Raw genomic sequence first — 17,091 nt, 5'->3', positions numbered from 1 at the left:
TTTTAAAGATGCTCTTTTTCCTTAACACTGATCAAAATTTTGCAAAATCAGTTTTGTTGGAAGAGTCAAAAGGTATAGTAATTATTCCTCCTATGATTCAATACCCCTCATGGCTCCCAGGGTAAGGATTGCAAGTTATGAGAGTTGCCTATTGTTAACACATACGGTTTTAATTTGGAAAGGATGGCATGTTTGATCCATGTGCAAGGATTTCCAGTGCCCTTTTTTGACAGTCAAAAGTAACCAAAGGGTGACCAGTTCCCCTCCCATGCCTTTTCTCCCCAATCTAATCATCTAATCAAAATTTCTAGATAGCCATTTTGTTCCAAATAGTCTAAAGGTCAAATAACTATAGCCCAGGGGCTGACAAAACCTTCCATAGCCCATGGGGCAAGGACTACAAGCTGTGTACGTTGTCTATTGTTAACATATATGGTTCTTTTTATTGGGAAAGGAGGGCATGTTTGATCCTAAAACTCCAAAAAGGCTTAGGTTATCATGTTGAAACTTTAAGGAAATGTTGGAAGGGAAGCCAAACAAAATTAAAACACGCCATGTGCTATCTGGTTGTCAAAAGTGAATATCAGCAATATATAAGAAATTACTGAGGGTATTAAGTTGAAACTTTCAAAGCAAGTTGAGATGTTGAAGAGTGATTGCAGGGCAATCAGGCCCCCTTGCCCTTTTTAGGTGTCCCTTTCCACAGCAATGATCGGAATTTTGTAATTGTCATTTTGTTCAAGCTAATTAAAAGGTCCAATTGTTATGCCTCCGGGAACCATAACTACGATGCCATGCCCCAACAGCCCTGGGGCAAGGATTATAAATTATCAAATTTGTCCATTATTTACATGTAGGACTTATCATAAAGGAAAAGAGAAATTTTGATTTTTTGTGTATCTGAAAAGGCCAAGGGCATTACAGCAAAACTTCGGAGAATGCTAAGGGATACATTAACCTAAATCAAAAGGCACTACGGTATGTGCATCCAATTTATCAAAAAGACAAACCTTAAATGTCTTAAAGAAACGGCTGAGGGTATTAAGTTCAAAGATTCAGGACATGTTAAGGGGGGGGGGAGCTTGAAGTGGTTGGAGTGCCACCAGACCTCCCTTCCCTTCTCCCACGCCCTTTGTAGCTGCCCTATCTCCAAAAAGATTTGATCAAAATTTTGATATAGCCGTTTTGTAAAAGCTTGAAGGACAAATAACTATACCTGTTCCGATGAAAACCCCCCACAGCTTCGGATAGGAATGCCAAACAAATAAAAATATCATATGCCTATGCTGTTTGTGAAAAGGGAGTATCAGTAATAGGCTATCTAAGGAACAGCTGAGGGTATTAAGTTGAATTTTACTGGGTATGTTGAGGGGGGATGTAAAAAGTGATCGGATGGGCGAAATCCTGCCTTTCTATTTTTAGATGCCCCCTCCCCTCAACATCGATCAAAATTTTGAAAAAAAAGGTTTTCTTCAAAATAGATAAAAGATCCAGTAACTATGTAACTGAGGATGAATCACTCACAGCCTCCAAGGGAAGGACTATAAATCATACAGTTTACCCTTTTTTAAATGCAGGACTTATCGTTAGGAAACGGGGGGGGGGGATTAAAACGTTAAAAATGGTTGATTCTTGGTGTGTGGCAAAGGCTAAGTGTTTCCAAACATTCCCAAATCTTCAGGGAATTTTGAGGGGCAGGTTAAATTAAATCAAGAGATACTAGGTGGATCCAGTTTATCAAAAAAGCACAACTAGAAAATCCCGAGAATGGCAGAGGGTATTAAGTTTAAGCTTTCAGAGCATGTTGAAGGAGATGTTAGAAAATGGCTGGAGGGTACCTGGTCCCCTCCCATGCTCTTTTTATCTTGTTTTACTGTTTATTTATATTATTTAGCTTAAACAAAATACCTTACAAATATTTTGTATAACATTGAAAAATAAAAATAGAAATTACAGTGAAATAAAATCTGATATAAAATATCATTTTATTTTATTATTTAATTGTTTCAAGTTTTTTTTAATTCAATTTTCAGTTTATTTTTATTAGTTCTTTCCAGTCATCTTGATTATTATATTGATTTTCTATCTATTTGTTGTCAATGTTTTGAAATACAAAAGCATAATATTCAACTTACAAAGCCAATAGTTTTCAATAAAACGCAAATGGCGTAACAAACTTTAGACTTCTATGGTTAGGAGAGGGGGTGGGGGTAGTAGCCAAACTCATATTTGTAGCAATTTTTGTTCACTTTAAGTTTGATTTGAATATTCAATTTAATGGTTACTAGTTTTAAAATTAATTTATTTATCTATGTTTGTACCAGTTATCTTCATGTTTTCTATGGTCGTTTTATTGTAATTTCAGTTCGCTTTCGATTACATTCATCTTGCATTGGTAATTTCTGGTTCTTTTGAGTTTAAATTATTATAAGAATTTATTTGTGTTGACACTAAGTTTAACATGGCTCTTTATTTTTCTTTAAGAAACTTTTTTTTGTAAAGTTTGTTTTAATTAATTGTCAGTAAAACGCAAACGACGCGATAGGCTTTAGAACTTTAAACAGTTAGAGGAGGAGGGAGGAAGGAGGAGGCAGGAGGCAGAGGAGGGAGGAGACATTCCTTCAAGCAGTACCTGCTTGAAGTAATTTTTGTTCGTTTTTAATATCACTTGAAACTTCACTTTAATTTTTACTTGTTTTAAAATTTAGTTATTTATCTATATCAATATCTGACTTCCTTATGTTTGATATGACCATTTATTTTAAATTCTGTTCGTTTTGGGTTTCATTTATTATTTAACTGTAATTTTTAGTCGTTTTCAGTTTGAATTATAATAGGACTTTATTTCTGCTGGTCTTAAGTTTGATATGGCTCTGGGCTTTTCTTAAAAAACATTTTTTTTTTTGAAAGTTTTTTTTAGTTAATTATGAGTAAAGATGGTGAATGCAGTGAAAACGTTAAAAGTAAAATATCCAAAGTCCACATTGTTTTTCATAGTCGAAAGAAATTTGTAAGAATACTAAGATAATTCCACAAACCAAAATAGAATATTAGAAGCTACATTAGTGACAATGGTCAAGTATAGGTCTGAAATGTGGGCACTCAAAATGACAGAATGGATTTATGAGATATTTTCCAGAGGAATCGTGTATAGATTCTTTTGGATGTTTCAAAGAGTGAGCAGTAAAAAAAATGTGGTTCATTACCACTTTCTAGGGCTATAATGAGAGAAGGTTTGAGATAGCTAGGATACATTCTGAAGATGAAGAAGACAGAGTGTCAAATATTGTCCTTTTTGGCCAACCATCTAGGACCAAATGGGGGTGGGTGAGGTTATAAGGAAGGATTTAAGAGAAATTGGAAGTTATTAGGGGGAGGATAAGACTTCAAGCATATTGGGATGGGGGAGGAGGGAGCATGGCTGAGTTAGCCACAATCTGTTTGAGGTCATCCTGAGTTGTTAGTAGTAGCAGCAGTAACAAAACTTGTAAAATTTGACAATTAGCTCCATCCTGATATCAAGTTCTCAAGCTAGCGTTGCATAGGTTTAGTACTTCCCCTTACGTGATTGGGTATTTTCAGGTTCTGTAGCTTTGTTATTAGTAAGAAAGCCCACTGAGAAAGTTAATGGAAAATTGTAGATGAATAGATAAAATGGCAGAGGTCAAAACCCGATTTTACAAAAAAAAAAATCCTGAAAAACATAAAATCTTACTTTTTCTGCAAAAGCAATTAATTTTTTATAAGAGCCACTAAACAATGGAACAGAATATCTTTAAATGATGTCTTTTTTCCTCAATATCTTCTAAGAAGAAACAAAAAATCAATTATACTCAGGGCGTAACTTGCCAGGGTGCAACTGCCCTTCCCAGACCTCGGTTTGCCCCCCCCCCAACCCGACCTGAGTTCCCCCCCCCCTGCCCACCTGAAACTTAATTTCTTCAAAAATCTTGTCAAATCCAACATAATTCATGTCAAAACCTGCATAATTCAAGGATCAACAGAAACAGATCAGTTTTCTTTAGTGTATATTTGCCTTTACAGTACTATAAAGTATCTTTATAGTACTATATAGTACTTTCATGGTACCAAATTGCTCATTTTTCAGTTTTTCAGTCATTTTCACTAGATTTGGGAAAATTGGCTTCAACTTCGCCCCCCTCCCCCACCAGGATTTTCATGAAAATACACCACTGATTATAATGAGTGTGAGGTTATCCAGCAAGAAGATCTTATTTTTTTTAGAATTATTTCATTTTTGTAAATATGCATAATCAGAAATTTAGAATTTTTCACTAGAAATTCTCATTGATTTGGGAGGAAATATGAAGACTGTAAGTTTTTTCCAGAAGTTGTTAAGATGATTTTTTACTTGACTGACAGCTCATAGAATCAAAGGCTTTTGATTTTAGTGGATAACTAAAACAAGTTACTCCTATTTGATCAGTTCTGTTAACTACCCCCCTCCCTCATTCTTGAAACTTCTTATGACTCAGATTTATCATCCATTTATCTTACTCAAACTAGGTGTTCAGTGCCTTTGGAAACAAGAGAAAAAATTATTAAACTTTTTATTATCAAAAAAAAAAAAAATTATAAACTATCCACTTGGTTGATCTTCTTGTTACCAAACATCACCTCTTCACCATTATTTATTCCCAATCTAAGCAACCTAGCCTTCTTAACTTTAATTTTCAAATCTTGTACCCTGAACTTACGAACCTCCCAAAATTCATCTATTTTCTTAAAATTTACATCTAGGACACTAAGTGAAGGACACTGGAACATGTTATAGTTCCAGTCATAGGTATGTTGAACTGGTTAGATAGATGGATAGATAAACTTTTATTTTCACCAAAATGCTCATGGCACTGCCAAATTTCTTTGGTATAGTCACATTAAAAGCATTAATCACATTATACAAGCATAGTCACATTAAAAATTGAATATTTAACAAAAAAACGAATCAATCCACCTGATTTTTGTTGTACATATTTACAAAACTAGGTACAAAACTTTTCACTAACTACTGATGGTCACAGTGTACCGGCTGAAGTTTCTCAACAGGCACTGCAACCCTGCGCGGGAGTCGTTTTGTTGTGGATTGAGGAGGAAAAAGGGTTTTGTGGAATGAGTGTATCAGAGATTTTCTTCCGAATTCCATGCACAGTTTCTCTCTTCTTTTTTTCACCTTTTAGTTTGGAATTTATCTCCAACTGTAATTGAATGCAGAATTTACCATATTATTTCAAATAAATTTAAAAAACTGGATAGTAGTGGAATGAAACATGACAATTTGATGAATAGAAACATCCTAATAATTATAGAGTAACAATTTCATTATTTTTGTGTTTTCTTTTAGTTTTTATATATTCCTCTGACTGTATATGGAGGATGAGGAGGAGGATATATTTGCATGTAAATAGGTTATTATACTTAGAAATAACATAAAAACAGAATTCAGTAGTGTGTTCACCATGTCTCCATGCTAGTAATGGAATCTCATGTTAACCAAGCACTTTCTTGGGATGTAATTTTGTCTGTATATTAATTCCTGATATTCATTCTCCTAACATTACTACATTCCAAAATAGAAAAAAAATTTTAAAGTCTTTTGTCTGTTAAAGTTCGGTATTAGCTGTGCTACTACTGGGTATCTTACCCTGTATATGAGACTGTCATAGAGAGGAGGGGCAAATTGTAGAAATAAGGCATAAGGAGGACAGCTTAAGGAGGAGATTGCAGAAATAAGACTAATAAGACCTAAGAAGAGGTGCATTGCAGAAATAATATTTGAAAATAGCATAAAAAAGGAAACAATGGTACCACTTTTGGTAATTATGCAGAGTAGTACATCTTTGGAAAGTGACATGATGAAACAAAATAGAGGCATTTTTGATTGATAATTTTAGGCTTATTTTTATGGTTGAAGTGGCACTTGTGACAGTTCACCCTACCCTCCCTCCTCTCAGGGTCATATAGGCTATGTAGCCTTAAGAAATAAATAAATTAAAAGAAAAACCCTGACAAATGAAAATCTTACTACATAATATACAGCATATTTATACTAATCTGATTGTATTTTTTCCTTTCATTAGTATTGACATTTTTAGCTCATTTAAAATAGCCTAGTAATTTTTTTTATTATTAAATATTCAACTTAATCACTCCTATTAAACTGAGTGTCTTTGAGTCTACACAGTCTAACCAGTTTACAGTTGAATAAAGAATGAAAACACCAACAAACAAACATATTACTAGGCTTAGCCTACATACAGAGCCATTCTTTGGGTTGGGGGCACCCAGTGGAGTAATTTTGTCAAAATCCTGGGGGGGGGGGGGGTAAAGCTGGAGCCAATTTTCCCAAATCAACCTGTCCCATAGCAAATAAAACCCCTGGGGGTACCCAGGGATAAAATAATTACAACCCCCTATATAGGTACTATAGCCTTATAGGCTATAGTACCTATAAGGCTATATATACCTATATATAGGCTATATATACCTATATATATAGGGGTATATATAGGCTATATATACCTATATAATATAGTACCTTATATATTCTCCCTATATAGGTACTAAGCCTTTTCTCCTCATGTAAAACTCTCCCCACACATAAAATCCAACCAACACAGAGAAAGTAAGACAAATAAATACAATAAAGAGATAAGGAATAATGGAATAGTCAACCTATATTCCAAAATATAGGCAGAATATGTGGTGTGAAACAAAGGTCAGCAAACTATTACCTACATTTTGCTTTGGGATGACCCAAAGGGAATTTTTTAGTTTTTATAAGAACAATTAAAGTTTAAAAGAACATTATAATTATTTTTGTATAAACATCCTCCAGAGTTTATGACCACAAGGGGGGAGTTGACAAGAAGTGGCTCTCTCCTAGACAGAACAAATTCTCCTTTTTTAGAGTTTAATCTTGTTCTTTACTTTTATATGATAATTCCTGTTATTTTTTGCTTAATATCTGAAAAAGCAGTTCTGTTTGGTCTAGGCTCAAGGGTGTAATTTGCTATGGTGCAGTGGGGAAAATGCCCCCGGGCCTTAGTTTGTCCCCCATCCACCAAGCTAAAATTTACTATCTTCAAAAATATTGTTAAAACTAAGATAGATATTCCATTATTCAAGCATCTAAAGAAACAGTTCAGTTTTCTTTAGTTTACCATTACCTTTTTGGTACTATATGGCTCATTTACAAAAATGCTTCTCTTTTTTTAGCATTTCTCTGGTAGCTGACTAGTATAGTGAGACTAAGCATACTTCTCCTAAGAAGGAAACAATATAAAATTATAAAATACTTAATAGCATTATTCTCAAAAGTGATTTACTTTATTTTAATATCACTCTACCCCTTCTAATTTGCAAATATAGAGCCCAAACTATGTAGAATATTCTCTGTTTATTTTCCTGTTTCATGATTTTGTTGATGTTTCTATTAAATCTATTTAAAGAAGATTGGTGGCATAAACTTTTGAACTTTGACTTTATTCAATATAAACACACAAATAAAACACAACTCCAGGGACTGATCAATGATCCCTAGGGCCTAAATGTAGTCCCTGGAGAACTCAAATATTCATACAAATACTATCACTAATTATTGAAAAACAACAAATATTTTTATATTATTATATTGAAAAATAAAGAATGGTTTGGGCTTTATTTTTTTTTACATTATGGGGGGGGGGTACTGAAATACATTTTAGAATGATATTTAAGTAGATTTTTAAAACTTGTTTCCAGAATTTTATAGTGTTTCCTTCTGAGGAGGAGTGATTGTACTCTAGAACTATGTCCTCTTCTGAAGATTTCCTAATTAGCAAACTTACCCTAATTGGATTTGTTTAACTTGTTTACTTCTGGAGAGAGTAACCACTCAAGGGATACAACCAGATGACTAATTTGGCAGAGTATATCCTATACAAATCTTTAAATTAGCCAAACAGTATTATATGCCTAGGAGCCCAGCTAGACATAAGGAAACGTGAAGAAAACTATTTTTAGGCCTACTCTATAATATTTATTTTATTCAATAAAGGAGGAAGCCATAGGCTTGTCGCATAACAACACACAAAATAAAAAGAATAACAGCTCAAACAGTAACACTGCAAAACACAAAACAAAAAAATATTCATAAATAAAAAACAACTATGCAACAAGTATATTACAGAAACTGTTTTTTGTAGAACTCAGTTTCAACAAGAGCACTCTTAAATGATTGTACTGTTTGCATAGAAACTATGGTATTGGGTAAACTATTCCAAAGTTTAGTTGCACGATTAATGAAGCTACATTGACCAATTTTCTTGAGCACTTGTGGCTGATACAGTTTATACAAGTTTTGTCAAGTGGCTGAGTAATGGCTAAGTTCAAAAAAATCAGCACAGTCCACATTATTGACACCCTTCATAATCCAGAATGTATTGATCAGGTCAATCCTATCCTGTCGAAACTCCTGAGAAGGAAGTCCCAAACACTCCAGTCAACACTGATATGGTAAATGGCTCAAATATGGCACAAATTTTGACACCCAATGTTGAACCCTTTCAATTTGCTGCAAGTCACATTTCCATGTAGGATACCACACAGAGGAACAATATTCTACCACCGGGCATACTATTGTCATGTATAGTGTTTATAAAAGTGTGAAGGTTAAATTTCATGAAACTTCTCTTAATCTGAAGCACACTGTAATTAGCATTTTGTGAAATTATTGACACATGCTTGTGAAACTTCAACTGGTTATCAAAGTGGATACTTTAATCCCTTACTGAATCTGAAGATGTAACAGGTGTATCACCAAGAAAATAATGATAAGTTGAGCTTTTTGAAAAGTAATGGAGTAAAAAACATTTTTGATGTTTTACAAACATGGAGTTCAATTTACACCAATCATTTAGGGCATTCAGATCCTCTTGAATAAGAGTGACATCTACCGGGAGGTAAACACTTTTATATCATCTGCAAACAGTTTGACAGTGGAATGATGAAATACTTCAGGCAAATCATTGACAAACAAACAAAATAATACTAGGCCCAAACAACTGCCCTGTGGCACACCACTCAAAATCAGACTCTCAATTGAAAGTGCACTACTGACTATAACTTTCTGGGAATGGCCTGATAAATAATCTGTAATCCATGTTACAGTTCTACTGCCTAGCTTATACTTTTCACACATTTTTCAAGCAACAAACTAACTGAAACTTTGTCAAATGCTTTACTGAAGTCAGTGTACAAGCAATCAAACTTTGAACTGAGATCAGCCATATTTTGAAAATCTTTTATGACTTCTAGCAACTGTGTATTACATGACCTGTTTTTTTCTAAAACCATGTTGTGATGGATGCCATAGTTTATTTTGGTTGAAGTAATCCTCTATCCAATAAACAATAATTTTTTCAAGAACTCTCAAAAAAATATGCAGAATAACCATATTTAACACATTTTGCAGGGGAAGAATCTTTTTCTTCACTTCTTCCTTTGGTTTTACATTTTTTTTAGGAATTCATGAATTCTTAGAACCTATACATTTACAGTGTATATACCCCCACCCCATAATGTGTAAATATATACCCAGAATTGCATCCTGAATCTAAATATAAGGTAAAATTCTACTTTAGCTATCTTGGAAAGGGGTTAGGTTAGGGAAATGAAACTTTCAGGGATGGTTCTACTGAATAAAGTATGTCCCAGGAAGATATTTTCAAGTACCTACCTCCCCTCCTTCTCTCTCTAGAGGGTTCTGAAATTTGTCTACATGAATGGTGTATACCTATTGAAATTATGACAAAACAAAATTTTACCTTAATTTTCAGTTACCAGTTTCTTTTTTGCTGGCTTTAGTTCTGAAAATGCAATTTCTGTTATTTAAGTAGAATTTTAAGCCATATCAATCTATTTTTTTTTTAATTTAGGAAATGTATTTGCATATCTTTAAAACCTTATAAATTGGAATTAAGCAAATTTGTGAAGCTAAAAACAATTTTATTGTACTTCATTTAAGCAGAAGATCTATTTTGCTAGGTTTTGCTTTAATAATACACATATTTTTAAAGTTCATCAAAGGTCAGGACCCTATAGAGGGAGAAGGAGTGGAGGTATGTATTTCAAAATTGCCTACCTTCCTGGGACATATTTTAGCCTGTAGACCCATCCCTGAAAGTTTTATTTTCCTAACCTAACCCCTTTCAAAGATAGCCAAAAGTAGATAGAGTGGAATTTTACCAAATATAATATTCACTTGTATCAAAAATGAACTTTACTCCCATATTAGCCATATGGTGTCCATCACTCAATAAGCACCAGATAGTGTTAAGATATAGAGGAAGGAAGAAATTTAAGGTGAAAATGCCACTCAACTGAGGCTAGATCTGCTCAAACATCTTTTGAAATTATATATAAACAAGGGCCAAAGCCTTGAACCCAAAAACCAAGCTCAGAGCTAGCCTATGGAGCCACAAGGGTACTTCAGGAAAACTCGGAGAAGCTAAATTTGCAAGTCTTTCTAGCTGTATACATGATTGCTTTTTTGGTTTTATGAATACCTCAACATTGAATTCCATCTGAGCATCCATTGTATTTACTTTAACCGGAAAAGTTTTTATCTTTTTGGAAATGAGCCTCATTTTCGTACTTCGAAAATTTGTTTACAAATCGCCATCTATTATTGTATTTTGCAGAAGTTTGGCCTTGTCGGCCAACCGTTTAGGGCAATAAAAAGCTGGTCGTCCACGAATAGTGTACAAAGATGGTGTAAGGAAAGATTTAAGAGAATGTGAACATCTTGGGAGAGTGAGGAGGCAATAGCTTTGAATATATTGGGATCAGCGAAGAGCATCCTTAGCTTTGTCCGCCTCAGGCGGCATGGTGCTGCATTGAGTTGTTAGTAGTGGTAGTGTAATGTTTTATAATCATTGCTGGGGAATTTTAAAGGGTAATGATTAAAAACTAGATAATTCAACAGAGCAGGAGGGCTCTGCCTCTCAAATTTATGTTTTAAAACAATAAAATCTTTAGCGTAAAGAGCGAAGCGTTGGGGAGGGGACATCCCCTTTCATATATGGAATAATTTCTGTTCGTTTTAACTTTATTGTCGCTCCTTACTTTCAGTTAAAAAACATGTTTTTTTTATTTAATCATAGACAAAACAGTATCATTCACCATGTACGTTTAGCAGCGAATCATCAACTGGAGAGTCCAAATTTTGCCATTAAAATGGGAGAGAAACAAGGAGCTTTTCAGCCTGAGGCTCGAAATCCTCATGTAAGGAGACAAAAGAAAATTAAATGTCCATACCTACTAATATGGGCGATTAATAAGGGGCATGAGAACTTTTAATTCTTCGCACCTACCGATCGAGAAAAAAAAAAAAATCATACCTCACCAACGTCTATGAGTATGCGATATTAAGGACAAACAGTCTTTTGCCTAGTTCATTTTACACAAAAGTAAGCGATATGAATATGACAGCGTAAACAGTTTCATTGTAGAACTGAAAAGGCTAGTGAAACCAATCTCAGATACCAACCCTGTTCAAATAAACAAAAAATCTTGTACCAATTGGCACATGGAAACACTAATCGAAAAATACTTTCTTACCGTACCCGGAGCAAGGCAGAAGCGTTGTATTTAATACACAACCCACGCATATTTGTGACAGTTCTAAGAAAAAGAATAAATAGCAATGAGAGCAGTTCATGCTGTTCACAGAAGAATTCACCATAAAACACAAAATCGACATGATCGATATAAAGCCGAGAAAATACTTAGTAGACTTTAAGTCTAAGGAAGAACATTTTCTCCGGTCCATTTTTGTAAAGTGGGGTGATTTTTCGTTTAGAGTTGGTGAGGGGTATTTCGCTTTGATATTAGGTGATTTTTTACCAGAGATTGTGGGGGAATTTTCTGTGACCGGGGACTATAACGGTAGGTCAAGTAGGGAGCATATGTCAGTGACCATTACTGAGTCAAAATCAGATTATATAGATTCAGATTTCTTAGGGAGCGGATGGAGACACAAGTACTACTTATTCTGAGAAATACTAACATGAAGAATTAAAAATAAGAAAGTAATGTATTTATTATCACTCACATTTGCGGTACAAGGCTTAATCAGGAATATCAGATAAATATAAGTTCAGTCAAATGGTGTGGGCACTAGGATAAATTAAACACTCAGAGATAGATTCTAACACAGGTCTTTTTATATTACCAGTTCGATGTTTTGTTTGAACATGGTAAAAGACTTATATAACAGTGTCAAAAAATTGTAAATGGCCTGATAATAGGTTCATTCAAAACTTACATAAGTCTGTCAAGAACTAGTCGCAAGACTCCCCTTGACTGAGAGAGGACTCTCCTAAGACTGCTCCAAACTGCCAAATCCTAACTAACTATACTATCCAAATTTCACCAGAGGTTACGTTAAGGCGTTGCTAAAAGTATGTTATCCGTATTCCTATTGGACCAAGAGAATACAATACAAATTGTATACGATACAATTTGATTAAATTGTGATACATAACATAAACTCTGTTTTGGGACAATACAACTTAATTTCAAGAAAATACATTGTATCTTTCGTGACTAATTTTTGTCTCCTAAATTCTACCTTTGATTGACAGTTTGGGTGGAAAAATACAGCTTTGTATTATTACGGAACAATACAATTTTGATTAAATTTTGATACATAACATAAACCCTGTTTTGGGACAATACAATTTTGTTTCACGAAAATACATTGTATCTTTCGTGACTATTTTTTGTCTACTAAATTCTACCTTTGATTGACGGTTCAGTGATTATGCTTTCTAAATTCAAGGTGTGTTGTTGACCACCTGTCCTGCAATGTTTAATTATTATTGACGGTTCAGTGATTATGATTTCTAAATTCAAGCTGTGTTGTTGACCACTTGTCCCGCAATGTTTATTCATTATTGACGGTTCAGTGATTATGATTTCAATTAAATTTTTATTGAGGGAACGGTTATACAAAGTTTATTTGGTTAAGATACATTTGTTTACTACTCTTTAAATTGCAAAATTCAACCTTATTTAATCTGTGGGTTACTTTGATTTTTAGGTTCACATTTTAAGTGGTTAAATCTTACAAGGGTAACTTTAACTTAAATGGTGTGAGGTTGTTGAATTTCGATCCCGTTACATATTACCCTTCCCGCTTTTAACGATTTCCTCATCGTTGTGTTTACTACTTTTCTTTTCATTTTTTGGATTTTGATCCCGTTTTATCATTGATAATTTTTAAATTTGAAGCTTATTATTTGAATTAACTTACTTTTAGTAAGACATAATTTTTTTTTCATATTCCTAATTGCTTTATGAGACTACATTTTTGAAAGCATTACTTAAAGCTCCATCACCTATTCACTCTTTTTGCCGAAAGGGCCAAAGAATTTCTACTAACTATAATATATATGATTATATCTAAATATCATTTTCCTCCATCTAATGATGCAAATACCTCCACCTGATATGCTAATATTTCTACGTGATATAATTATCTTGTTTATGATAGTACAATTAGTCTATTACCTGATATGGTACAGATAATGAAATTAGACGTTTACTATTTCTAATTCTAAATAATACTTCCACCTGACGTTTTTATTAGCACTGTAAGCCACTGACTTTTAAGAGCGGCTTATTGCATTTAACTTTAAACGCACCGATATATATGGATTAAAAAACAACTTGCAAAGAAAAGAATTTGACACATTGATAGATTTTAACTTAATATCTGATAGCAACATTGGAATAATGTGACTTGCACTTGTTTCATCTGTTTCATGAAATTGTTCTTAACATTCACTAAAGTTACATATGAGGTACATAAGATTTCACTCTTACTTCATCATTCTACGTGTCTCTATAATACTCACATACGTTGTAACTTTATTTTGAGCTTGCATTTAATTAATGTCTGAGTCGGCTAATTGCTTATGGTTTGTCATCTCGATGTTTCATTTTTGGCGCTTATGGCTTGGGGTAAGCATTTAAAAATGTTCATAAGTACGACTTCTTGCACAAAATTGTCCGTGCCTGGTTTTTTCACGTCGTATACGAGGGGTTGGTGCTTTAGAATCGTTGATATGTTTACTAGTACATATCGATTGGGGAATTAATCACAAGGAATGGGTATCTTGATAACTGGGCTGGGTATCTCTTCTGAGCACTTTTATCCTCGGGAAAATTTAGTACGCATACAGTTTATGTTTCCCGTAAATTGTTCACGTTTCGCTCTTCTTTCTTTGAACGATGGGCTGTGTTACGACATCTAGAGGCAATTACGGTTGGATCAAAACTTGATTCTAGGGTTTTGGTTTGACGTATTGTCTTTGATTCGTGGTTTAATTATACACAATCGTTGAGGGATTAACCACTGGGATTATAGTGTTAATAGTTGGATTGGGTCTCTTCTCTGGACACTTTATTCTGGGGAGAGATTTAACACGTACAGTTTATGTTTCCCACAAAATTGGTCATGTTTGACTCTTCTTTTCATGGAGGATGGGTTGTTTTGCGACATCTAATAATAATTACGGTAGTGTGAAAACTTGATTTTTGAGTCTTGTTTTAACATATTATAATTGATCCGTGGCTTATGATACGTAATTATTGAGGGATTAACCTCCAGGATTATTCTTGGTCCTTGGGATTTAATGTTTGGGACCTTGCCGTCTAAGGATAGGGATGCCATCGACGGATTTTTATGCAGTTTTACGACATGCATTGGTCGGGTTGGTTTTCTAGATAATCGTCGATAGATATATACGACGTCTAAGGATGCCTTCGACGGGTTTTTATGCAGTTTTACGACATGCAAGGGTTGGAGTGGTTTTCTAGATAATCGTCGATATATATATATATATGGGGTTTTCTGTTTGACGATATTGTTTGAGGTAGTGCTACCTTGTACTAGGTTTTGGCAACTGAGATTGTAAACATAAAATTGTCTTCAGACATTTACTTGGTGAGTAATTATCGTTGGTTGACGAATGATAAAAGTAAATGCTACTAGGTTGTATCTGAGTTGTGTGCTTGTATACCATGATTGAGTTTCCCTTGATTTACTCCGATTCCTAGAATATAAATACCCGGGCAGAATCATATGCTCTTTGCAATCACGTAGCTTAAAACACATAAGGCAATAGTAAATAATTTATAGGCTATTATACAGGAACTATTATTTGAAGCAATAGTCGTGATTCATCACACTGACGATATTGAATTAATCAGAGCAATGTTAATTTTAAAGATAAAAAAATAAAAGCAATTCTCATCGTTTTAGCATATTGCAGCAATACTGGATTACTGTGAGACAGGCTCAGTAATCGTAGAGAAAATGATTAAGCACGAGGAAAAATAACACAATATGACAATTTCGACAGCAATACTTATATATATCTTCAGCGTATGTTTTCAGCTCTTAAACTATTTTAAACGTTTCTCAACATTTAACTAATTATGCGTTTAATTTTCAACTATCTAATTAAACAAATTTTCAATTATCTAATTGAACATGAGGTAGCTTACATGGATTAATAAGAGGTCTTTATTTACTATAAATTTTTTAGCCTTTACTGTTTACGCACGTCCATTTCACTTAAGAAACGCGTATTTCATCATCACATTTGCATGGCTCTACGCAAACAACAATTAAAGAGGTGGGATTGGACATGGCACGAATGAGGACCTCTATACCCTTTCGTTTGATAATGTCCTCCCGTTTTTTTTGGCTTAAGGGTTATCTGGGAGTATCGGGTTTAGGTTCTGTATCTCATTTGGTTCAATATGATCCTTCTTTGGGTTTTGCCTCCGTGGTCTCAGAATTTTTCCATAATTTAGGGTCGACAACATCCTCATGGTTAGGGGAATTAATGAGCTCCAGTTTCGTAAGCAACCAAATATTCCACTTGAAATGAGCTGAAGACACTCCATTTTGGCTTCCCGTATATGATAATCTTCGGTCTCTTTGTGAATAGGAGAATTCATATTTTTCATACATTATGGCTATTTTGGGGGTATTTCTTATGCTTAGGTATGATTACCTGCTTTAAAACGTCTTGGGCTGCTGCGTGAATAATGAAGATTATCATGATATTCGTTTGTCGTACCTTCCTGTTTAATTCTAGAATTAATACGTGTTAATCTATATTGCAGTGCAACCTATTTTTATGTTTTTTTTACAGTTTAATTCTTTATGTTTTTGAGTATAGATTGTATTATTATGTAAACAACTAAACCCTTCAGTCACATGGCCGCAGCATATATTATATTTTCTTTTACTCTTACTATTGTAATGAACTCTGTGCCGATAATCGCGCTTCGAACAGGTTTCATTTCTGTAGTAGAGGGGATTTTCGGTTCTGTTGTCATGATTTGAAATGATTATGCAATAGCTATACACTTTTACTTTAATAATAGTTATGTTAAGTTACCGTAGTTTATGCGGTAGGCAATTAATTAAGGATTCTTATAATTTATTACCAAATCAGCCTTTTTACTTCTGTGGCATTCAATCTTACTAATATGCTCGCATTTGTTTTTTGTACAAATTGTTCTTCGTAAAGGAATTGTTGTCTCAAAAATAGATTCAAAGAATAATAAGACTTCGCCTTCATTCTCCTGACACAAACCCCTCACGACTGAAGCTTCTCTGCTCATTTCTTTCGCCGATTCCTTTAAGCTGTTATTTTTGTTAAACTAATTTTCCTAGTAGTAAAAGCAATGTAGGGGGTTTTTCGTGGTTTACTTTCGTACAGATATAAGTTGGTTTTCACATGAGCGTTCTTGTCAAACCGTCATGACCAGTGGAATTGAAAAAATAGCACAGGTCGCAACGTTCGACCATGACTCTCCATGGCTTAGGGTTCGTTTCATCCAACTTTAAAACTGTAGCTTTACATTATGCTATGATCACTTTTCGTAACTGCATGATTGTTTCTCATAAGAGAGTTGGGGCTGAACGGGAATGGCAATGGGATAAAGCCACCACTCACCATCACCCTTCGGCCATAGCTCCCCACGACTGAGGGTCCCTCTGTTTAAAAG

The 17,091-nt window shown here is 34.2% G+C and overlaps 1 protein-coding gene across 1 annotated transcript in view; it reads right to left on the bottom strand.

Moving 5' to 3' along the window:
• Window positions 1-10,645, bottom strand: part of LOC148942392 (merlin-like) — a 150,556-nt gene extending 139,911 nt beyond the window's left edge. Inside the window, 1 exon segment of the mRNA XM_089103541.1 lies at window positions 10,566-10,645. Within this exon segment, the coding sequence (XP_088959667.1) occupies window positions 10,566-10,595 (30 nt within the window). The 5' untranslated portion in view covers window positions 10,596-10,645.
• Between the last annotated feature and the right edge of the window lie 6,446 nt (window positions 10,646-17,091).

This window comes from Artemia sp. Qi Xiang Cuo, chromosome 17 (assembly GCF_049724085.1).
Source record: "Artemia sp. Qi Xiang Cuo chromosome 17, ASM4972408v1, whole genome shotgun sequence".
NCBI lineage: Eukaryota > Metazoa > Arthropoda > Branchiopoda > Anostraca > Artemiidae > Artemia > Artemia sp. Qi Xiang Cuo.
This window is presented reverse-complemented; position numbering and strand designations above follow the sequence as displayed.